Source organism: Ascaphus truei, chromosome 11, assembly GCF_040206685.1.
Source record: "Ascaphus truei isolate aAscTru1 chromosome 11, aAscTru1.hap1, whole genome shotgun sequence".
Classification (NCBI taxonomy): Eukaryota; Metazoa; Chordata; class Amphibia; order Anura; family Ascaphidae; genus Ascaphus; species Ascaphus truei.
In genome coordinates, this window is record NC_134493.1 from 57,128,967 (window position 1) to 57,154,981 (window position 26,015).

Below are 26,015 nucleotides of genomic sequence, written 5' to 3' on the forward strand. Positions count from 1 at the left end.
GGTGTTGTGGTGACCGCGCGTAGCTCTGGAATAGCAGAGGGTGGGGTCACAGCTCCGGGTTTCTGGGGTTCTGATCCAGCGCTGCTCAGCCCCAGGAAATTCACTGTACAATCCCGCCCCAAACATCCGGAGCAGAACCTGCGCGATGAGACACTACACCCCACAGCAGGAGCGCACGCTGTGTGGGGTCTCAGGGGAACCCCACGGTGCATGCAGGGTTAATGCCGTCACCCGGTGCAGAGGCGCGATGCTCTGCGTGTGTGACACACACAGGGTTAATGCCGTCACCCGGTGCAGAGGCGCGATGCTCTGCGTGTGTGACACACAAAGGGTTAATGCCATCTCCCGGTGCACAGAGGCGCGATGCTCTGTGTGTGTGATACACACAGGGTTAATGCCGTCTCCCGGTGCACAGAGGCGCGATGCTCTGCGTGTGTGACACAGACAGGGTTAATGCCGTCTCCCGGTGCACAGAGGCGCGATGCTCTGCGTGTGTGACACACACAGGGTTAATGCCATCTCCCGGTGCACAGAGGCGCGATGCTCTGCGTGTGTGACACACACAGGGTTAATGCCGTCTCCCGGTGCACAGAGGCGCGATGCTCTGCGTGTGTGACACACACAGGGTTAATGCGGTCTCCCGGTGCACAGAGGCGCGATGCTCTGCGTGTGTGACACACACACTGTTAATGCCGTCTCCCGGTGCACAGAGGCGCGATGCTCTGTGTGTGTGACACACACAGGGTTAATGCTGTCTCCCTGCACAGAAGCGCGATGCTCTGCGTGTGTGTGACACACACAGGGTTAATGTGGTCTTTTTCTGCTCAGAGGCGCGATGCTCTGCGTGTGTGTGACACACACAGGGTTAATGCGGTCTTTTTCTGCTCAGAGGCGCGATGCTCTGCGTGTGTGACACACACAGGGTGAATGCTGTCTCCCTGCACAGAAGCGCGATGCTCTGCGTGTGTGTGACACACACAGGGTTAATGTGGTCTTTTTCTGCTCAGAGGCGCGATGCTCTGCGTGTGTGACACACACAGGGTTAATGCTGTCTCCCTGCACAGAAGCGCGGTGCTCTGCGTGTGTGTGACACACACAGGGTTAATGTGGTCTTTTTCTGCTCAGAGGCGCGATGCTCTGCAGAACGTGATCTAATGCGGGTTTCATTTCCAAGTGTCCGGGAACGGAGCCAGAAATATGAAGACTGAAAACTGTGCCAAGTCTGGGAGTCTACACACATACACACACACACACACACACACACACACACACACGTGCACAGACACACACAGAGACACACAGACACACACGTGCACAGACACACACAGAGACACACACACACACAGAGACAAACACACACAGCGAGAGAGACACGGAGAGAGAGGGAGAGAGAGGGAGAGAGAGGGAGAGAGAGGGAGAGAGAGGGAGAGAGAGGGAGAGAGAGGGAGAGAGTGCTTTTTGTATGCACGTGTGTCTATGAAATGCATATGATGCTTGTCTTTGAATTGGACTATCAGAGGAGGGTGGTTGGGGTGTGTTGTCCTTTCTACACGAGGGAAAGGTTGATAAGTGAGAAGGGACCTTAGCCACAGTTATTTCGTGTTTTTTTTTGCTTGCTATAATTGAAGTGGGGGGACGAGGACGGCTTTGTCTACAATACGCATCCATCCTGTAATGTGGCCAAGTGCCACATCACTAATGTGAACACTGAATACCTATAAATATTACAGAAGTAACGCCTTACTTTGCATTTACAATGTTTTTATTCCAGTAAGACTCCCAAACAGTAGTAGAAAAGTATAATAATATTCATTATACAGTATGTCTCAAAGTGCTCACTCCGCTTTAAAATATAAAAAAAAGCAGAAAACACTGTATTACTAGTCACTGTGCATTGCACAAGATGAGTCAGTAAAAACTGTTTCAGTGAAACTGCCCGAGTATAAAAGTGTAATAATGTATACTGTGGGGCTTATGCAGAGAGGTACCTCCCAGAAAGGCTGAAATTCGCCACAGGATTGGCAATAAATTTGGTCCTATGCAGAGTACTCCGTTAGCGCGGTGTGCTTTAAATTGCTATTTAGGCGAGTTTCACTTGGCGTGAAACTCGCCATGTAGTGGCGCGCTGTATTTGCCCACAATAAAGCCAACTTTTGTTGGCGGGCAAAATTTCCCCTTAACGCGCCATTTAGTAGCTCCGATTGGCGCATACATGCGCATCGGAGCTACTGGAATCGTGCGTGTTTCAGCATTGGCGAAATCACGCTTCTCGCCACACGTCTGGCGAATTTGAATTGCCCGCCATGGTCTCGCCAGGACAAGCTTCTCGCCTGCGTATTTTCGCCAAAAGATGGCGCTATTTCCTTTCTCTATCCTCTCTGCATAAGCCTGTGTATGTCTATGCTCCCACTCCGATTAAAATAAAATCTCTACAGTATTAAAAAAAGATGAAAATATTAAAAGTTTTTAGACTTCAATCGACAATTTCTGGCTGTTGGTTTGACTGTTTCATTCTATAAAATAATTGTGATTATTTACTGTACCTATTAATAATCAAGAAATAATCAAATGCTTTAAGTACACTACAATATACGCATGCGTGTCTTTAAATGTTAGCGAATGTGTGGTCCATGGAACGTATATGCAGGTAATTTGGGAATTACAGTTCTACTGTACTATCCCCTGGAAGAAGTCTGATGAGACGAAACGCGTTGGCACACTATTTATTCATTGTACAGACTGCCTAAGACCCTTTGGGAGTCATCTGGAGCACTGTGTACCTCCTCATAGCTGTATCCCCTAGTATATGGCCATTGCTGGGGTTTATTGGGAGTTGGGATCCAGCTGCTTTAGTGTAGCTCCCTTTGGCTATCTTATTGCTTTACTGTTTTTTGTTTTTATATTATAAAGATTTTTTTCCTTTTTTCCTGCGTCCTTTTCCTTTTTTTGGGATTATCCTGTGATTCCAGAACCTCCCTTATAAGTTGGTTACTCTAACAACCATAAGTCTTTTTACCTTCATAGAAATGTGAGTGCTCATTCTGCTTCTACCATTCTATTAACACCCACATATTCAGTATTACACTATCTGCGGTTTTTATTTGTCCCATTGAGAAAACCCTGTTACCCGTGACCCTGTACGACGCTGCGAGTCCTGCGACCGGAGACGGTGTGCATCGCCAGAGGAGTCCTGTTTTACGGAGAAATCTACATCAGTGCGGTTAAACTTAGTAACCGAAATGGCCGCTTGACCATCAAATGTGAGTGCAATACCTTCTCTGCTCTAACTGTATCCCACAGTATTACACTACTGTGCGTCTTTGTCCTTTTTCTCTGTATATTCTGATGAGATTGTGCGCATTTGCAACCCTCTTCCTCTACTGTACTATATGTGAACTTAGATTTACCGTGATTATACGCAGGCTGAAGATTGGGGGGCAGGGGTCCATTGCTGATAAAAGGGGTGTGAGGTACATAGTTGTTAGAGACGATCGTGTACTTGGGATGTAGGTTCATCTCATTTTCAGAGTTGGTTGGTCCGCAATGGTATTGGGGCAGGTACTCGGTGGCGGCAGTTTGGAGGGATCGATTCGGTAAGGTCTGTTATTAAAATCTCTTTCCCCCTCGAAAGTTGCAATCATCAAACATACCCATCCATGGTGCGTGCAGTGCCCAGCAGCCCCCACTCTTGCCGGGGCATAACTGCATGCTGGTCTTGTATGGCGTGAAGAAAGCGCCATGTACAGTACACATCCGGAGACAGATTAGGTTAATTCATAGTGGGGTTTTTTCTTCAATAAAGTGGGAAACGGAAATTAGACAGAGATGTACAAGGGGACAAAGAGACGTGTACATTTTTACCTTGTATTCAGAGACCTGTAAGGTTATTACTGCACTGTACCATTCAGAGTATCATAGGCGAAGATATTTAGTGCGCCACCTGCTGGCCGACAGTAACTGATGCCACATCTGTACATACTGTACACTGGAGGCAACCTATACATTCATACTGTACACTGGAGGCACATATACATTCATACTGTACACTGGAGGCACATATACATTCATACTGTACACTGGAGGCACATATACATTCATACTGTACACTGGAGGCACATATACATTCATACTGTACACACACAAACACATATACATTCATACTGTACACACACAAACACATATACATACATACTGTACACACACAAACACATATACATACTGTACACACACAAACACATATACATACATACTGTACACACACAAACACATATACATTCATACTGTACTCACACAAACACATATACATACATACTGTACATACACAAACACATATACATACATACTGTACACACACAAACACATATACATTCATACTGTACACACACAAACGTGCTCTCCTTCTTTTCTGTGGATCCATCACTTACAGAAGAGAAATGAAAGAAGCCCAGTGAATATCTCACCGGATGAGCTGCATTTTTATTACAGGACAGCACAGTGATAAACCTGTTCCATGGATCCCACCCTCAAGGTTTTCTGCTGCCCTCTAACCATACCTGGCAACGTGTGATGGCTCCTACAGGGCAGGGAACCGGGGGGACTCTCACTGCCCCCCCTGCTGGAAGTGCATGGTTAAGGAGCCGGGATGTAGGTCATTGTGCATTGGGGTTGTGTTAACTTGTGTGAGGGAGAAACTACAAGAGGAACATAGCGAATATAACTCTCTCCCTCCATCCTCGCCTAACATTCTGCATTTCAACTCACAGCCCTCCCCGAAAAAGTCTGCCCACCAAGGCAGTTGCCCCAGTTCGGAGCATTGAAACTGCCCCAGCGGCAACCTCCATCCCTACGACCCTATTTCCAGTTGCCACCGCTTGCTTTGCGAGCACAGCCGTTCCAGTTGCTGTCCCAACCACCCCGTACACCCCGAGACCGACAGTGAGGCCCAGTCCGATTGCATTACGAGTCAAGTACGAGGTGTGATTGGTGCAGAACTTCTTCTCTTCCCCCAGCAGATGGGACACCAGTTCGTTAAGCAGGTCACCATGATGGTCAGTATTGGGGCCTACTAAGGAGCCCGCAAAGCGATGGATGAGCTCGGAGGACTTTTCAGAGACGAGAGTCCGCATCGTGGATGGCAACATGAGGGACGACTGAGGGAAGTAAAGAGAGAGGGATCATGGAGGGGCACTCCACACAACCGGGCAATACACTGCGAACTGTGGCAATTCCCCTTCGGTTGAGTTGAGATATCCTTTCCCCACTCGGCTCCCTGCCAGCTCATCACGCACTCACCTGACTCTCAAGGAAATCCTGAAACTCCTTCTGGATAATTTCCATGGTATGTTGGTTTTTTATAGTGTAGAACATCTGTGGGATGAGCACGGGGGTAAATGGTATGCAGGGGAATAGAAGACATGTATTCCTAATATAGCTTTCTGTTTCGTTGTCTTACTCTGCAGATGACAGCTGGTGGAAGGGATTGGGGGAATATCAGTGAGGGCACCTAATTTAGATAGGTCATTTCTGTCTCAGTAACGCCTTCTAATGAGAGGGACACACAACGTCCTTTCTATGTCCCTCTGAAGGGAAGGAACAGACTCAGTGGGTCATACGATAGGTCTCTTATGTTTGTGTCCCTCTGCCGTAGGATGGGACAGTATTGATGGACCTCTCTGTATAACCTTGTGGTAGAAGATGCCAACTCAATGGGTTATAAGCACCTTCTGTCGAGGTCACCCTGCCATGGAAGACAGGCTCAATGTGACATAGTTCCATACTCTCTGTGTCCCCCTGCCATGGGAGACAGGCTCAATGTGACATAGTTCCATACTCTCTGTGTCACCCTGCCATGGAAGTGACAATCTGGGTCTTCACGAGACCATCTGATCCTTCATCACTCTGCAGTGCAGATATAGAAAGACACTTATATCACCAGTTCTCACCTCCATTGGGGATGAGAAGCCATATTTGTTCTGCTGAAGAATCTCCACATATATCTGTAAAGTAACAGGGCAACAATATGTAAGTGAATTATTCACATGTTATCTTGTGTAACTGTGCAGCTACTTGACACAAACCTGCAGCATCTCACAGATTTCGGCACAGGTCAACACGGTCCCACTGCTGTCAGTCTTGGTGTGGTGTCCGGCTCCTCTCACCACGTCCCACACATATGCCCTCAGGCTCTCCCGAAAGTCTTCATCCATATCTGTAAGCGGACGAGGATGGATATTAGAAGGGAGAGAGGGAGATCAGGCACACATCCTGACAGAGGATTTAAGGACTTCTGCAGATTCAGCTGGAGAAGGAGCCGAGTGATGGACAAGGCCAGGATTCACAGGAGAGAAGTACAGAGTCAAAGGGATTTTATGTAACATATATGGAAAGTGTGAGGGAGGTATAGTAGGAGGAGGCCGCGGGACGGAAGAGGCCGCGGGACGGAGGAGGCAGCGGGACGGAGGAGGCCGCGGGACGGAAGAGGCCGCGGGACGGAGGAGGCCGCGGGACGGAAGAGGCCGCGGGACGGAGGAGGCCGCGGGACGGAAGAGGCCGCGGGACGGAAGAGGCCGCGGGACGGAGGAGGCCGCGGGACGGAGGAGGCCGCGCGATGGAGGTCGCGGGACGGAGGAGGCCGTGGGATGGAGGCCGCGGGACGGAGGAGGCCGCGGGACGGAGGAAGCCGCGGGACGGAGGAGGCCGCGGGATGGAGGAGGCCGTGGGATGGAGGCCGCGGGACGGAGGAGGCCGCGGGACGGAAGAGGCCGCGCGATGGAGCAGGTCGCGGGACGGAAGAGGCCGCGCGATGGAGGAGGCCGCGGGACGGAGGAGGCTGCGGGACGGAGGAAGCCGCGGGACGGAGGAGGCCGCGGGACGGAGGAGGCCGCGGGACGGAAGAGGCCGCGGGACGGAGGAGGCCGCGGGACGGAGGAGGCCGCGGGACGGAGGAGGCCGTGCGATGGAGGAGGCCGCGGGACGGAGGAGGCCGCGGGACGGAGGAGGCCGCGGGACGGAGGAGGCCGCGGGACGGAGGAGGCCGCGGGACGGAAGAGGCCGCGCGCCGGAAGAGGCCGCGCGCCGGAAGAGGCCGCGCGCCGGAAGAGGCCGCGGGACGGAAGAGGCCGCGGGACGGAAGAGGCCGCGGGACGGAAGAGGGCGCGGGACGGAAGAGGGCGCGGGACGGAAGAGGCCGCGGGACGGAAGAGGGGGCGGGACGGAAGAGGGGGCGGGACGGAAGAGGGGGCGGGACGGAAGAGGGCGCGCGACGGAGGAAGCCGCGGGACGGAGGAAGCCGCGGGACGGAGGAGGCCGCGGGACGGAGGAGGCCGCGGGACGGAAGAGGCCGCGGGACGGAGGAGGCCGTGCGACGGAAGAGGCCGCGGGACGGAGCAGGCCGCGGGACGGAGGAGGCCGCGGGACGGAGGAGGCCGCGGGACGGAAGAGGCCGCGGGACGGAAGAGGGCGCGGGACGGAGGAGGCCGCGGGACGGAAGAGGGCGCGGGACGGAAGAGGGCGCGCGACGGAGGAAGCCGTGCGACGGAAGAGGCCGCGGGACGGAGGAGGCCGCGGGACGGAAGAGGCCGCGGGACGGAGGAGGCCGCGGGACGGAGGAGGCCGCGGGACGGAGGAGGGCGCGGGACGGAAGAGGGCGCGGGACGGAAGAGGGCGCGCGACGGAGGAAGCCGTGCGACGGAAGAGGCCGCGGGACGGAGGAGGCCGCGGGACGGAAGAGGCCGCGGGACGGAGGAGGCCGCGGGACGGAGGAGGCCGCGGGACGGAAGAGGCCGCGCGCCGGAAGAGGCCGCGCGCCGGAAGAGGCCGCGCGCCGGAAGAGGCCGCGGGACGGAAGAGGCCGCGGGACGGAAGAGGGCGCGGGACGGAAGAGGGCGCGGGACGGAAGAGGCCGCGGGACGGAAGAGGGGGCGGGACGGAAGAGGGGGCGGGACGGAAGAGGGCGCGGGACGGAAGAGGGCGCGGGACGGAAGAGGCCGCGCGATGGAGGAGGCCGCGGGACAGAGGAGGCCGTGGGACGGAAGAAGCCGTGCGATGGAGGAGGCCGTGGGATGGAGGCCTCGGGACGGAGGAGGCCGTGCGATGGAGGAGGCCGCGGGACGGAAGAGGCCGCGGGACGAAAGAGGCCGGGGGACGGAGGAGGCCGCGGGACGGAGGAGGCCGCGGGACGGAAGAGGCCGCGGGACGGAAGAGGCCGGGGGACGGAGGAGGCCGCGGGACGGAAGAGGCCGCGGGACGGAAGAGGCCGGGGGACGGAGGCCGCGAGACGGAGGAGGCGGCCGTGGGACGGAGGAGGCCGCGGGACGGGCGTAGCCTGTATTTTAGAGAAGCCGAGCTGCCACTTCTCACCTCCCGGGAGATACATTCATTTTGGGAAAGAACTTTAGGTTAAAACGTGAATAAAACGACAAAGTTATTTTTCTGGCAGAATGTAAACGCGTTGCACAATACGGACGCCTGCGCGCACACTTTGCATGGCCGGGAACCCCCCCCCCCCCCCACCAGAGACCCCTGCAGTGATTCCTCTGCCTGTGGCCCGCTAAGGTATTAAAACGTTCCCAAAAGGTGCTTCAAATCCCCACTGAGGCTTCCCCTCCTGCAGCCTGGAGCCTCTCCCTGCAGGGAGCAGTAACCCCCTCCTCTCCCTGCAGAGCAGTAACACCCTCCTCTCCCTGCAGAGCAGTAACCCCCTCCTCTCCCTGCAGGGAGCAGTAACCCCTTCCTCTCCCTGCAGGGAGCAGTAACCCCTTCCTCTCCCTGCAGAGAAGTAACCCCCTCCTCTCCCTGCAGGCAGCAGTAACCCCCTCCTCTCCCTGCAGGGAGCATTACCCCCCTCCTCTCCCTGCAGGGAGCAGTAACCCCTTCCTCTCCCTGCAGGGAGCAGTAACCCCTTCCTCTCCCTGCAGGGAGCAGTAACCCCTTCCTCTCCCTGCAGGGAGCAGTAACCCCCTCCTCTCCCTGCAGGGAGCAGTAACCCCCTCCTCTCCCTGCAAGGAGCAGTAACCCCTTCCTCTCCCTGCAGAGAAGTAACCCCTTCCTCTCCCTGCAAGGAGCAGTAACCCCCCCCTCTCCCTGCAGAGAAGTAACCCCTTCCTCTCCCTGCAGGGAGCAGTAACCCCTTCCTCTCCCTGCAGGGAGCAGTAACCCCTTCCTCTCCCTGCAGGGAGCAGTAACCCCTTCCTCTCCCTGCAGGGAGCAGTAACCCCTTCCTCTCCCTGCAGGGAGCAGTAACCCCTTCCTCTCCCTGCAGAGCAGTAACCCCCTCCTCTCCCTGCAGGGAGCAGTAACCCCTTCCTCTCCCTGCAGAGAAGTAACCCCTTCCTCTCCCTGCAAGGAGCAGTAACCCCCCCCTCTCCCTGCAGAGAAGTAACCCCTTCCTCTCCCTGCAGGGAGCAGTAACCCCTTCCTCTCCCTGCAGGGAGCAGTAACCCCTTCCTCTCCCTGCAGGGAGCAGTAACCCCTTCCTCTCCCTGCAGGGAGCAGTAACCCCTTCCTCTCCCTGCAGGGAGCAGTAACCCCTTCCTCTCCCTGCAGAGCAGTAACCCCCTCCTCTCCCTGCAGGGAGCAGTAACCCCTTCCTCTCCCTGCAGAGCAGTAACCCCTTCCTCTCCCTGCAGAGAAGTAACCCCTTCCTCTCCCTGCCGAGCAGTAACCCCTTCCTCTCCCTGCAGAGCAGTAACCCCTTCCTCTCCCTGCAGGGAGCAGTAACCCCTTCCTCTCCCTGCAGAGCAGTAACCCCTTCCTCTCCCTGCAGAGAAGTAACCCCTTCCTCTCCCTGCAGAGCAGTCACCCCTTCCTCTCCCTGCAGAGCAGTCACCCCTTCCTCTCCCTGCAGGGAGCAGTAACCCCTTCCTCTCCCTGCAGAGAAGTAACCCCTTCCTCTCCCTGCAGAGCAGTAACCCCTTCCTCTCCCTGCAGGGAGCAGTAACCCCTTCCTCTCCCTGCAGGGAGCAGTAACCCCTTCCTCTCCCTGCAGAGCAGTAACCCCTTCCTCTCCCTGCAGAGAAGTAACCCCTTCCTCTCCCTGCAGAGCAGTCACCCCTTCCTCTCCCTGCAGAGCAGCCACCCCTTCCTCTCCCTGCAGAGCAGTAACCCCTTCCTCTCCCTGCAGGGAGCAGTAACCCCTTCCTCTCCCTGCAGGGAGCAGTAACCCCTTCCTTTCCCTGCAGGGAGCAGTAACCCCTTCCTCTCCCTGCAGGGAGCAGTAACCCCCTCCTCTCCCTGCAAGGAGCAGTAACCCCTTCCTCTCCCTGCAGAGAAGTAACCCCTTCCTCTCCCTGCAAGGAGCAGTAACCCCCCCCTCTCCCTGCAGAGAAGTAACCCCTTCCTCTCCCTGCAGGGAGCAGTAACCCCTTCCTCTCCCTGCAGGGAGCAGTAACCCCTTCCTCTCCCTGCAGGGAGCAGTAACCCCTTCCTCTCCCTGCAGGGAGCAGTAACCCCTTCCTCTCCCTGCAGGGAGCAGTAACCCCTTCCTCTCCCTGCAGAGCAGTAACCCCCTCCTCTCCCTGCAGGGAGCAGTAACCCCTTCCTCTCCCTGCAGAGCAGTAACCCCTTCCTCTCCCTGCAGAGAAGTAACCCCTTCCTCTCCCTGCCGAGCAGTAACCCCTTCCTCTCCCTGCAGAGCAGTAACCCCTTCCTCTCCCTGCAGGGAGCAGTAACCCCTTCCTCTCCCTGCAGAGCAGTAACCCCTTCCTCTCCCTGCAGAGAAGTAACCCCTTCCTCTCCCTGCAGAGCAGTCACCCCTTCCTCTCCCTGCAGAGCAGTAACCCCTTCCTCTCCCTGCAGGGAGCAGTAACCCCTTCCTCTCCCTGCAGAGAAGTAACCCCTTCCTCTCCCTGCAGAGCAGTAACCCCTTCCTCTCCCTGCAGGGAGCAGTAACCCCTTCCTCTCCCTGCAGAGCAGTAACCCCTTCCTCTCCCTGCAGAGAAGTAACCCCTTCCTCTCCCTGCAGAGCAGTCACCCCTTCCTCTCCCTGCAGAGCAGTCACCCCTTCCTCTCCCTGCAGAGCAGTAACCCCTTCCTCTCCCTGCAGGGAGCAGTAACCCCTTCCTCTCCCTGCAGGGAGCAGTAACCCCTTCCTCTCCCTGCAGGGAGCAGTAACCCCTTCCTCTCCCTGCAGAGCAGTAACCCCTTCCTCTCCCTGCAGAGCAGTAACCCCCTCCTCTCCCTGCAGGGAGCAGTAACCCCTTCCTCTCCCTGCAGAGCAGTAACCCCTTCCTCTCCCTGCAGAGAAGTAACCCCTTCCTCTCCCTGCAGAGCAGTCACCCCTTCCTCTCCCTGCAGAGCAGTAACCCCTTCCTCTCCCTGCAGGGAGCAGTAACCCCTTCCTCTCCCTGCAGAGAAGTAACCCCTTCCTCTCCCTCCAGAGCAGTAACCCCTTCCTCTCCCTGCAGAGAAGTAACCCCTTCCTCTCCCTGCAGAGCAGTAACCCCTTCCTATCCCTGCAGAGCAGTAACCCCTTCCTCTCCCTGCAGGGAGCAGTAACCCCTTCCTCTCCCTGCAGAGAAGTAACCCCTTCCTCTCCCTGCAGAGCAGTAACCCCTTCCTCTCCCTGCAGAGCAGTAACCCCTTCCTCTCCCTGCAGGGAGCAGTAACCCCTTCCTTTCCCTGCAGGGAGCAGTAACCCCTTCCTCTCCCTGCCGGGAGCAGTAACCCCTTCCTCTCCCTGCCGAGCAGTAACCCCTTCCTCTCCCTGCAGGGAGCAGTAACCCCTTCCTCTCCCTGCAGTCGGTGCCTCTCCCTGCAGGGAGCAATAACCCCTTCCTCTCCCTGCAGAGCAGTAACCCCTTCCTCTCCCTGCAGAGCAGTAACCCCTTCCTCTCCCTGCAGTGAGCAGTAACCCCTTCCTCTCCCTGCAGGGAGCAGTAACCCCCTCCTCTCCCTGCAGGGAGCAGTAACCCCTTCCTCTCCCTGCAGGGAGCAGTTACCCCTTCCTCTCCCTGCAGGGAGCAGTAACCGCTTCCTCTCCCTGCAGGGAGCAGTAACCCCTTCCTCTCCCTGCAGAGCAGTAACCCCTTCCTCTCCCCGCAGGGAGCAGTAACCCCTTCCTCTCCCTGCAGAGCAGTAACCCCTTCCTCTCCCTGCAGAACAGTAACCCCTTCCTCTCCCTGCAGTCGGTGCCTCTCCCTGCAGGGAGCAGTAACCCCTTCCTCTCCCTGCAGGGAGCAGTAACCCCTTCCTCTCCCTGCAGGGAGCAGTAACCCCTTCCTCTCCCTGCAGGGAGCAGTAACCCCTTCCTCTCCCTGCAGGGAGCAGTAACCCCTTCCTCTCCCTGCAGGGAGCAGTAACCCCTTCCTCTCCCTGCAGGGAGCAGTAACCCATTCCTCTCCCTGCAGGGAGCAGTAACCCCTTCCTCTCCCTGCAGGGAGCAGTAACCCCTTCGTCTCCCTGCTCTTGGTATATGCCTCTTTGTTCAGTCAGCAGCCCGGTGATTGGCTGCTGCAGGAAGCCAGGCCCTGGGATGGGGCGAGACAGAGGAGCCCCCTGTCATACGGATCAGTCCGATTATAATCCTGCTTTTCTAACGGACCCCAAACTAATTGTTAAGGTTTCTCTAAGTAGGTGAGAGATGTGGAAGTGCCAGCAGCTAGAGAAACCTTCACATTCTCCATCTGACGTGTTGGGAGAACCTCTCCGTGTCCATCCTGGACCCTGCCCCCTCCCTGCAACCCCGCCTGTCCCAAGGATCCATTCCTCCCGCCACGGACTATAACCTGCGTACACTACAGGAGTTAGGTTACCTTCCCCTGTTACTGCTGTGTATAGTTATCCTGTGTGTTCTGTATGTTTCTCTATAAACTCGCTTGGTTTAACAGCTTTCATGTTGTGACCGAGTGCTAGCCTGTGGTCCACTGAGTCAGTGGATGTCCCGTCCATCACCAGGGCATACAGTAGTATGACGTCTGTGGCTCCCTCGGAGAGATTGTGGTTACTGGGAGGTACCCCAGATATGAGCGCTGCCCCTAGCGATGCCAGTAGGTGGCACTACCATCCTAGTAGCCGTTAGGCTAGAATTTGTTTCCTGTGTGTTCGGGCACTTCTTGTTGTCGTTGTTTTTGTTGCAATAGCCCTGGCGGGAATTCCTTGCGGTCAGTGGGACCGGGGCACGTTCCCGGCCAGTGGGGTCTGGATGGACTTGGTGTTCCAGGGACGGTGACTTACTGGCGGTCTGACATTACATCACAGGCTGCGAAAAGATGTTTTTATACGGGTGTGTTCTCATAGTTAGCTTTCCCCGTCTCAAGTGCCACATTTTAAGTGTCTGTGGAGTTAAACTGGAGTACTCAAGAACACACACACACACACACACACACACACACACACACACTTTGGCGCTGTGTCAGAGTCTCTTATCAGCTCCCTACAGAACACCCCCCCCCCCCACACACACACACACACACACACACACACACACACACAGACAGACACACACACACACACTTTGGCGCTGTGTCAGAGTCTCTTATCAGCTCCCTACAGAACACCCCCCCCCCCCCCACACACACACACACACTTTGGCGCTGTGTCAGAGTCTCTTATCAGCTCCCTACAGAACACCACACACACACACACACACACACACACACACTTTGGCGCTGTGTCAGAGTCTCTTATCAGCTCCCTACAGAACACCACACACACACTTTGGCGCTGTGTCAGAGTCTCTTATCAGCTCCCTACAGAACACCACACACACACACACACACACACACACACACACACACACACACACACACACACACACACACACACACACACACACACACACACACACACACACACACTTTGGCGCTGTGTCAGAGTCTCTTATCAGCTCCCTACAGAACACCACACATGGTATCTCACAGCAAACCAACCACACGTACGATGAGGGTTAGACTTTGCCCCCGCTGCATACTACAGCGTCCTCCCCCCAATGGCGCCGGGCCCGCTGCGAGGGGGGGCCGCAGCGCTGGCGCGAGAGCTATGCCTGCTCTCAATAGAATTGAGAGCAGGACTCGCGTCGAGCGATACGGCACGCCCCCCGGCGGTTCAGCCAATGACGCAGAAAGGAGACGCTTTGGGCCGAGCTTGGCCCTTTATCAAGCCCAATACCCAGCAGAGAACCCAAACCAAGTCCCATTCTTACTGGGATGGTCCGTAAATCACACGGTGCGGTTCTTTTATCAAAGTCCAAAAAAGGGTAGAACTTGCACTCTCCGGTTTGTGCTATGATCTGGTATCCACATCACTGGGCGCCACACCACTGGGCGCCACACCACTGGGCGCCACACCACTGGTATCCACACCACTGGTATCCACACCACTGGTATCCACACCACTGCGCGCCACACCACTGGTATCCACACCACTGCGCGCCACACCACTGGTATCCACACCACTGCGCGCCACACCACTGGGTGCAACACCACTGGTATCCACACCACTGGGCGCCACACCACTGGTATCCACACCACTGGGAGCCGCACCACTGGGCGCCACACCACTGGGCGCCACACCACTGGGCGCCACACCACTGGGCGCCATACCACTGGTATCCACATCACTGGGCGCCACACCACTGGGCGCCACACCACTGGTATCCACACCACTGGGAGCCGCACCACTGGGCGCCACACCACTGGGCGCCACACCACTGGTATCCACACCACTGGGAGCCGCACCACTGGTATCCACACCACTGCGCGCCACACCACTGGTATCCACACCACTGCGCGCCACACCACTGGTATCCACACCACTGGTATCCACACCACTGCGCGCCACACCACTGGTATCCACACCACTGCGCGCCACACCACTGGGTGCAACACCACTGGTATCCACACCACTGGTATCCACACCACTGGGCGCCACACCACTGGTATCCACACCACTGGGAGCCGCACCACTGGGCGCCACACCACTGGGCGCCACACCACTGGTATCCACACCACTGGGAGCCGCACCACTGGGCGCCACACCACTGGGCGCCACACCACTGGGCGCCACACCACTGGGCGCCACACCACTGGGCGCCACACCACTGCGCGCCACACCACTGCGCGCCACACCACTGGTATCCACACCACTGGTATCCACACCACTGCGCGCCACACCACTGGTATCCACACCACTGCGCGCCACACCACTGGGTGCAACACCGCTGGTATCCACACCACTGCGCGCAATACCACTGTGCGCCACACCACTGGTATCCACATCACTGGGCGCCACACCACTGGGCGCCACACCACTGGGCGCCACACCACTGGGCGCCACACCACTGGGCGCCACACCACTGCGCGCCACACCACTGGTATCCACACCACTGGTATCCACACCACTGCGCGCCACACCACTGGTATCCACACCACTTGCGCCACACCACTGGGTGCAACACCACTGGTATCCACATCACTGCGCGCAACACCACTGTGCGCCACACCACTGGTATCCACATCACTGGGCGCCACACCACTGGGCGCCACACCACTGGTATCCACATCACTGCGCGCCATACCACTGCGCGCCACACCACTGGGCGCCACACCACTGGTATCCACACCACTGGTATCCACACCACTGGGCGCCACACCACTGGGCGCCACACCACTGGGCGCCACACCACTGGTATCCACACCACTGGGCGCCCCACCACTGCGCGCCACACCACTGGTATCCACACCACTGGGCGCCACACCACTGCGCACCACACCACTGGGCGCCACACCACTGGTATCCACATCACTGGGCGCCACACCACTGGTATCCACATCACTGGGCGCCCCACCACTGGGCGCCACACCACTGGTATCCACACCACTGGGCGCCCCACCACTGGGCGCCACACCACTGGTATCCACACCAGTGGGCGCCACACCAGTGGGCGCCACACCACTGGGCGCCACACCACTGGTATCCACACCACTGGGCGCCACACCACTGGGCGCCACACCACTGGTATCCACACCACTGGGCGCCACACCACTGGGCACCACACCACTGGTATCCACACCACTGGGCGCCACACCACTGGTATCCACACCACTGGGCGCCATACCACTGGTATCCACACCACTGGGAGCCGCACCACTGGGCGCCGCACCACTGGGCGCCACACCACTGGGCGCCACACCACTGGTATCCACACCACTGGGCGCCACACCACTGGGCGCCACACCACTGGGCGCCACACCACTGGGCGCCATACTACTGGGCGCGCGCCATACCACTGGGCGCCACACCACTGGGCGCCACACCACTGGGCGCCACACCACTGGGCGCCACACCACTGGGCGCCACACCACTGGGCGCCATACCACTGGGCGCCATACCACTGGGCGCCATACCACTGGGCGCCATACCACTGGGCGCCATATCACTGACTCAGTCTGGGGTCAGACCCCCCCCCCCAGACACACACACTACAATACAACCCACCCCCCAAACCCACACAAAATACAATCCCCCTCCAAACCCACACACAATACAACCCCCCTCCCAACCCACACAAAATACATCCCTCCCCCCCAAACCCACACAAAATACATCCCTCCCCCCTCAAATCCTCACAAAATATATCCCTCCCCCCTCAAACCCACACCAAATACATCCCTCCCCCCTCAAACCCACACAAAATACATCTCTCCCCCCTCAACCCCACACAAAATACATCCCTCCCCCCTCAAACCCACACAAAATACATTACTCCCCCCTCAAACCCACACAAAATACATCCCTCCCCTCTCAAACCCACACAAAATACATCTCTCCCCCCTCAAACCCACACAAAATACATCCCTCCCCCCTCAAACCCACACCAAATACATCCCTCCCCCCTCAAACCCACACAAAATACATTACTCCCCCCTCAAACCCACACAAAATACATCCCTCCCCTCTCAAACCCACACAAAATACAACCCCCCTCCAAACCCACACAAAATACATCCCTCCCCCCCCCCCAAACCCACACAAAATACATCCCTCCCCCCTCAAACCCACACCAAATACATCCCTCCCCCCTCAAACCCACACAAAATACAACCTCCCACCCCAGTCAAAATCACAAAATGCAATCCCCCCTCCACAAACCTTCATACATCCCTAGAAGATTGACAGGGCAGTTCCACGCATGACCAATCACATATGAAACATGAGTGGCCCTAGAACGCGGACAAACCTTTGGGGTTGTCTAAGGCCTCTGGTGCCATGGTTCTCCCCAGCTGCTGCCGGGCCCATCTATACGAGACCGGGCCCCTCATGCCGGAAGTCGCGTTCAGCTTCTGGCGTGCACCGGTGAAAGAGAGGCCCAGCCTGGTAGAGAGGGGCCCGGTAGCAACATCTTGTGTCCGTATGATCAACTGTCTTCATTCTCACGCCCTCCTGGACCCTTTACAATCCAACTTTCGTACAGCTCACTCAACGAAGACTCTTCTCACTAAAGCAGCCAGCGATCTCCATGATGCAAAATCTCAAGGTCACTTTCCCCTGCTTTTCCGACTCAATCTCTGCTGTATTCATTACTTTTGATCGCTCTCTTCTCGTTCATATTCAGAACGGTCTTGGTATCTGTAACCAAGCTCTATCCTGGTTCTCATCAGACCTCTCATTCACTCATTGTCGGTCTCCGGTTAATCCGTCTGTTGGTGTACCTCAGGGCTCTACTGCTAAAACTCTCCAGCACGCCCTTCTCCTCTGCGGTCTGGGTTATTGTAATATTTGGCTAACGTTCTCTTTTAAATCTATCCACAATTTCTGCACCTAGAATCTATTCACTTCCGGCCGAACACTATCCGCTCATCTCCTCCTTAAATCCAATCACCTACAAAGTTCTCCTTCTTGCCTTCAACGCTCTCCACTTGTCTGCTCCTCTCTACACATCAGATTTGGTCTCTCGTTATTTGCCTACGCTCTTATGTGCTCTTATAACGCCAGTCTACTTTCCTCCTCTGCTGCTCTCTCTCACCTTATACCTTTTCCCCTGCAGACTGCCCTCATACTCAGAATACTCCAATCACCCTCTCCCCACCTTTAAGACAAACCTTAACTCACCTCTTAAATGAAGTATCCCTATAGCCTGGACTCACAGTTACTGTCCCACACCCACAGTCTCTCCTACCACCCATTGTGACCAAGCCCTGCCATCTACTGCGCTTATTCCCTCACGTGCTGCCTCTGCAACTCTCCCAACATACCACTTAGATTGTAAGCTCTCCGGGGCAGGGATTTCCTTTCCTATTGTCTTTGTTTGCAGCACTTGTTTAATAATCTCTGGTATATTTCTAAAGTGGAAGAAAGACTCGCTGTCCCCAGCGGCACGGCCAAAAAAGCAAACTGCCACGGAGTTGTGGACAGTGTCTGCCAGGATTGCGCAGCAGGGGGTCAATGCTTTTGGATCAGAACCCCGGCGCGTTAATCCTCGATCGTCGCGGCAAACATTACGTCTTGCTACATCTGCCGGGATTTCTCATATAGAAATAGGCTGTGTGGAGATGTTCTTATAAAAGGGGATTTGCTTTATAACAATGCCTCCCCCACGGGAGGGGGCTGCGAGGAGAAGATCTTATGAATCTTAGATTGGGGGAGGGGACACGTACTGGACGTGGTATATTTATATAAGGACGGTGTTCTCCCCAAAGAGATTCCTCCAGAAGACAGAGCCATGTTGGACCTCTTGTATGTGCTTAGAAGTAGTGGTTCCTCACACAGAGACTCCTCCTGCAGACACACCGGGACTCCTCCCGCAGACACGCTGGGACTCCTCCCGCAGACACGCTGAGACTCCTCCCGCAGACACGCTGCGACTCCTCCCGCAGACACGCTGCGACTCCTCCCGCAGACACGCTGCGACTCCTCCCGCAGACACGCTGCGACTCCTCCCGCAGACACGCTGGGACTCCTCCCGCAGACACGCTGGAACTCCTCCCGCAGACACGCTGGGACTCCTCCCGCAGACACGCTGGGACTCCTCCCGCAGACACGCTGGGACTCCTCCCGCAGACACGCTGGGACTCCTCCCGCAGACACGCTGGGACTCCTCCCGCAGACACGCTGGGACTCCTCCCGCAGACACGCTGGGACTCCTCCCGCAGACACGCTGGGACTCCTCCCGCAGACACGCTGGGACTCCTCCCGCAGACACGCTGGGACTCCTCCCGCAGACACGCTGGGACTCCTCCCGCAGACACACAGAGACTCCTCCCGCAGACACACAGAGACTCCTCCCGCAGACACGCTGGGACTCCGCCCGCAGACACACAGAGACTCCTCCCGCAGACACACTGGGACTCGTCCCGCAGACACGCTGGGACTCCTCCCGCAGACACACTGGGACTCCTCCCGCAGACACACTGGGACTCCTCCCGCAGACACACAGAGACTCCTCCCGCAGACACACCGGGACTCCTCCCGCAGACACACAGAGACTCCTCCCGCAGACACACTGGGACTCCTCCCGCAGACACGCTGGGACTCCTCCCGCAGACACGCTGGGACTCCTCCCGCAGACACACTGGGTCTCCTCCCGCAGACACACAGAGACTCCTCCCGCAGACACGCTGGGACTCCTCCTGCAGACACGCCGGGACTCCTCCCGCAGACACACAGAGACTCCTCCCGCAGACACACAGAGACTCCTCCCGCAGACACGCCGGGACTCCTCCCGCAGACACACTGGGACTCCTCCCGCAGACACACAGGGACTCCTCCCGCAGACACACAGAGACTCCTCCCGCAGACACACAGAGACTCCTCCCGCAGACACACAGAGACTCCTCCCGCAGACACACAGAGACTCCTCCCGCAGACACACTGGGACTCCTCCCGCAGACACGCTGGGACTCCTCCCGCAGACACACTGGGACTCCTCCCGCAAACACGCTGGGACTCCTCCCGCAGACACGCTGGGACTCCTCCCGCAGACACACTGGGACTCCTCCCGCAGACACACTGGGACTCCTCCCGCAGACACACAGGGACTCCTCCCGCAGACACACTGGGACTCCTCCCGCAGACACGCTGGGACTCCTCCCGCAGATACACAGAGACTCCTCCCGCAGACACACAGAGACTCCTCCCGCAGACACACAGAGACTCCTCCCGCAGACACGCTGGGACTCCTCCCGCAGACACGCTGGGACTCCTCCCGCAGACACGCTGGGACTCCTCCCGCAGACACGCTGGGACTCCTCCCGCAGACACGCTGGGACTCCTCCCGCAGACACGCTGGAACTCCTCCCGCAGACACGCTGGGACTCCTCCCGCAGACACGCTGGGACTCCTCCCGCAGACACGCTGGGACTCCTCCCGCAGACACGCTGGGACTCCTCCCGCAGACACGCTGGGACTCCTCCCGCAGACACGCTGGGACTCCTCCCGCAGACACGCTGGGACTCCTCCCGCAGACACGCTGGGACTCCTCCCGCAGACACGCTGGGACTCCTCCCGCAGACACGCTGGGACTCCTCCCGCAGACACGCTGGGACTCCTCCCGCAGACACACAGAGACTCCTCCCGCAGACACACAGAGACTCCTCCCGCAGACACGCTGGGACTCCGCCCGCAGACACACAGAGACTCCTCCCGCAGACACACTGGGACTCGTCCCGCAGACACGCTGGGACTCCTCCCGCAGACACACTGGGACTCCTCCCGCAGACACACTGGGACTCCTCCCGCAGACACACAGAGACTCCTCCCGCAGACACACCGGGACTCCTCCCGCAGACACACAGAGACTCCTCCCGCAGACACACTGGGACTCCTCCCGCAGACACGCTGGGACTCCTCCCGCAGACACGCTGGGACTCCTCCCGCAGACACACTGGGTCTCCTCCCGCAGACACACAGAGACTCCTCCCGCAGACACGCTGGGACTCCTCCTGCAGACACGCCGGGACTCCTCCCGCAGACACACAGAGACTCCTCCCGCAGACACACAGAGACTCCTCCCGCAGACACGCCGGGACTCCTCCCGCAGACACACTGGGACTCCTCCCGCAGACACACAGGGACTCCTCCCGCAGACACACAGAGACTCCTCCCGCAGACACACAGAGACTCCTCCCGCAGACACACAGAGACTCCTCCCGCAGACACACAGAGACTCCTCCCGCAGACACACTGGGACTCCTCCCGCAGACACGCTGGGACTCCTCCCGCAGACACACTGGGACTCCTCCCGCAAACACGCTGGGACTCCTCCCGCAGACACGCTGGGACTCCTCCCGCAGACACACTGGGACTCCTCCCGCAGACACACTGGGACTCCTCCCGCAGACACACAGGGACTCCTCCCGCAGACACACTGGGACTCCTCCCGCAGACACACTGGGACTCCTCCCGCAGACACACTGGGACTCCTCCCGCAGACACACAGGGACTCCTCCCGCAGACACACTGGGACTCCTCCCGCAGACACACAGAGACTCCTCCCGCAGACACACAGAGACTCCTCCCGCAGACACACAGAGACTCCTCCCGCAGACACGCTGGGACTCCTCCCGCAGACACGCTGGGACTCCTCCCGCAGACACGCTGGGACTCCTCCCGCAGACACGCTGGGACTCCTCCCGCAGACACGCTGGGACTCCTCCCGCAGACACACAGGGACTCCTCCCGCAGACACACTGGGACTCCTCCCGCAGACACACAGAGACTCCTCCCGCAGACACACAGAGACTCCTCCCGCAGACACACAGAGACTCCTCCCGCAGACACGCTGGGACTCCTCCCGCAGACACGCTGGGACTCCTCCCGCAGACACGCTGGGACTCCTCCCGCAGACACGCTGGGACTCCTCCCGCAGACACGCTGGGACTCCTCCCGCAGACACACAGGGACTCCTCCCGCAGACACACTGGGACTCCTCCCGCAGACACGCTGGGACTCCTCCCGCAGACACACAGAGACTCCTCCCGCAGACACGCTGGGACTCCTCCCGCAGACACACTGGGACTCCTCCCGCAGACACACAGGGACTCCTCCCGCAGACACGCTGGGACTCCTCCTGCAGACACGCTGGGACTCCTCCCGCAGACACACAGAGACTCCTCCTGCAGACACGCTGGGACTCCTCCCGCAGACACACAGAGACTCCTCCCGCAGACACACTGGGACTCCTCCTGCAGACACGCTGGGACTCCTCCCGCAGACACACTGGGACTCCTCCCGCAGACACGCTGGGACTCCTCCCGCAGACACGCTGGGACTCCTCCCGCAGACACACTGGGACTCCTCCCGCAGACACACTGCGATTCCTCCCGCAGACACACTGGGACTCCTCCCGCAGACACGCTGGGACTCCTCCCGCAGACAAACTGGGACTCCTCCCGCAGACACACTGGGACTCCTCCCGCAGACACGCTGGGACTCCTCCCGCAGACACACTGGGACTCCTCCCGCAGACACACTGGGACTCCTCCCGCAGACACACTGGGACTCCTCCCGCAGACACGCTGGGACTCCTCCCGCAGACACGCTGGGACTCCTCCCGCAGACACGCTGGGACTCCTCCCGCAGACACACTGGGACTCCTCCCGCAGACACGCTGGGACTCCTCCCGCAGACACGCTGGGACTCCTCCCGCAGACACACAGAGACTCCTCCCGCAGACACACAGAGACTCCTCCCGCAGACACGCTGGGACTCCTCCCGCAGACACGCTGGGACTCCTCCCGCAGACACGCTGGGACTCCTCCCGCAGACACACTGGGACTCCTCCCGCAGACACACTGGGACTCCTCCCGCAGACACACTGGGACTCCTCCCGCAGACACACTGGGACTCCTCCCGCAGACACACAGAGACTCCTCCCGCAGACACGCTGGGACTCCTCCCGCAGACACGCTGGGACTCCTCCCGCAGACACGCAGAGACTCCTCCCGCAGACACACTGGGACTCCTCCCGCAGACACACAGAGACTCCTCCCGCAGACACACAGAGACTCCTCCCGCAGACACGCTGGGACTCCTCCCGCAGACACGCTGGGACTCCTCCCGCAGACACGCAGAGACTCCTCCCGCAGACACACTGGGACTCCTCCCGCAGACACACAGAGACTCCTCCCGCAGACACACAGAGACTCCTCCCGCAGACACACAGAGACTCCTCCCGCAGACACACTGGGACTCCTCCCGCAGACACGCTGGGACTCCTCCCGCAGACACACTGGGACTCCTCCCGCAGACACACAGGGACTCCTCCCGCAGACACACAGGGACTCCTCCCGCAGACACACTGGGACTCCTCCCGCAGACACACTGGGACTCCTCCCGCAGACACACAGAGACTCCTCCCGCAGACACACAGAGACTCCTCCCGCAGACACACAGAGACTCCTCCCGCAGACACGCTGGGACTCCTCCCGCAGACACGCTGGGACTCCTCCCGCAGACACGCTGGGACTCCTCCCGCAGACACACTGGGACTCCTCCCGCAGACACGCTGGGACTCCTCCCGCAGACACACAGGGACTCCTCCCGCAGACACACTGGGACTCCTCCCGCAGACACACAGAGACTCCTCCCGCAGACACACAGAGACTCCTCCCGCAGACACACAGAGACTCCTCCCGCAGACACGCTGGGACTCCTCCCGCAGACACGCTGGGACTCCTCCCGCAGACACGCTGGGACTCCTCCCGCAGACACGCTGGGACTCCTCCCGCAGACACGCTGGGACTCCTCCCGCAGACACACAGGGACTCCTCCCGCAGACACACTGGGACTCCTCCCGCAGACACGCTGGGACTCCTCCCGCAGACACACAGAGACTCCTCCCGCAGACACGCTGGGACTCCTCCCGCAGACACACTGGGACTCCTCCCGCTGACACACAGGGACTCCTCCCGCAGACACGCTGGGACTCCTCCTGCAGACACGCTGGGACTCCTCCCGCAGACACACAGAGACTCCTCCCGCAGACACGCTGGGACTCCTCCCGCAGACACACAGAGACTCCTCCCGCAGACACACTGGGACTCCTCCTGCAGACACGCTGGGACTCCTCCCGCAGACACACTGGGACTCCTCCCGCAGACACGCTGGGACTCCTCCCGCAGACACGCTGGGACTCCTCCCGCAGACACACTGGGACTCCTCCCGCAGACACACTGCGATTCCTCCCGCAGACACACTGGGACTCCTCCCGCAGACACGCTGGGACTCCTCCCGCAGACAAACTGGGACTCCTCCCGCAGACACACTGGGACTCCTCCCGCAGACACGCTGGGACTCCTCCCGCAGACACACTGGGACTCCTCCCGCAGACACACTGGGACTCCTCCCGCAGACACACTGGGACTCCTCCCGCAGACACACTGGGACTCCTCCCGCAGACACGCTGGGACTCCTCCCGCAGACACACTGGGACTCCTCCCGCAGACACGCTGGGACTCCTCCCGCAGACACGCTGGGACTCCTCCCGCAGACACACAGAGACTCCTCCCGCAGACACACAGAGACTCCTCCCGCAGACACGCTGGGACTCCTCCCGCAGACACGCTGGGACTCCTCCCGCAGACACGCTGGGACTCCTCCCGCAGACACACTGGGACTCCTCCCGCAGACACACTGGGACTCCTCCCGCAGACACACTGGGACTCCTCCCGCAGACACACAGAGACTCCTCCCGCAGACACGCTGGGACTCCTCCCGCAGACACGCTGGGACTCCTCCCGCAGACACGCAGAAACTCCTCCCGCAGACACTCTGGGACTCCTCCCGCAGACACGCTGGGACTCCTCCCGCAGACACACTGGGACTCCTCCTGCAGACACGCTGGGACTCCTCCCGCAGACACACAGAGACTCCTCCCGCAGACACGCTGGGACTCCTCCCGCAGACACACAGAGACTCCTCCCGCAGACACACTGGGACTCCTCCTGCAGACACGCTGGGACTCCTCCCGCAGACACACTGGGACTCCTCCCGCAGACACGCTGGGACTCCTCCCGCAGACACGCTGGGACTCCTCCCGCAGACACACTGGGACTCCTCCCGCAGACACACTGCGATTCCTCCCGCAGACACACTGGGACTCCTCCCGCAGACACGCTGGGACTCCTCCCGCAGACAAACTGGGACTCCTCCCGCAGACACACTGGGACTCCTCCCGCAGACACGCTGGGACTCCTCCCGCAGACACACTGGGACTCCTCCCGCAGACACACTGGGACTCCTCCCGCAGACACACTGGGACTCCTCCCGCAGACACACTGGGACTCCTCCCGCAGACACGCTGGGACTCCTCCCGCAGACACACTGGGACTCCTCCCGCAGACACGCTGGGACTCCTCCCGCAGACACGCTGGGACTCCTCCCGCAGACACACAGAGACTCCTCCCGCAGACACACAGAGACTCCTCCCGCAGACACGCTGGGACTCCTCCCGCAGACACGCTGGGACTCCTCCCGCAGACACGCTGGGACTCCTCCCGCAGACACACTGGGACTCCTCCCGCAGACACACTGGGACTCCTCCCGCAGACACACTGGGACTCCTCCCGCAGACACACAGAGACTCCTCCCGCAGACACGCTGGGACTCCTCCCGCAGACACGCTGGGACTCCTCCCGCAGACACGCAGAAACTCCTCCCGCAGACACTCTGGGACTCCTCCCGCAGACACGCTGGGACTCCTCCCGCAGACACACTGGGACTCCTCCCGCAGACACGCTGGGACTCCTCCCGCAGACACGCTGGGACTCCTCCCGCAGACACGCTGGGACTCCTCCCGCAGACACACTGGGACTCCTCCCGCAGACACGCTGGGACTCCTCCCGCAGACACGCTGGGACTCCTCCCGCAGACACACTGGGACTCCTCCCGCAGACACACAGAGACTCCTCCCGCAGACACCCTGGGACTCCTCCCGCAGACACGCTGGGACTCCTCCCGCAGACACACAGAGACTCCTCCCGCAGACACACTGGAACTCCTCCCGCAGACACGCTGGGACTCCTCCTGCAGACACACCGGGACTCCCCCCGCAGACACGCTGGGACTCCTCCCGCAGACACACA

The 26,015-nt window shown here is 59.1% G+C and overlaps 1 protein-coding gene across 3 annotated transcripts in view; it reads right to left on the bottom strand.

Moving 5' to 3' along the window:
• Window positions 1-4,448: 4,448 nt before the first annotated feature.
• LOC142463595 (RING finger protein 112-like) overlaps window positions 4,449-26,015 on the bottom strand; it is a 47,012-nt gene continuing 25,445 nt past the window's right edge. For all 3 annotated transcript variants that reach the window (XM_075566545.1, XM_075566544.1, XM_075566543.1), the window contains 4 exons: window positions 6,078-6,208; window positions 5,943-5,996; window positions 5,293-5,367; window positions 4,449-5,150 (listed from right to left, as the gene is read on the bottom strand). In XM_075566545.1, coding sequence (XP_075422660.1) covers window positions 4,758-5,150; window positions 5,293-5,367; window positions 5,943-5,996; window positions 6,078-6,208 — 653 coding nt within the window. In that variant the 3' untranslated portion in view covers window positions 4,449-4,757. The remainder of the gene's footprint in view (window positions 5,151-5,292; window positions 5,368-5,942; window positions 5,997-6,077; window positions 6,209-26,015) is intronic.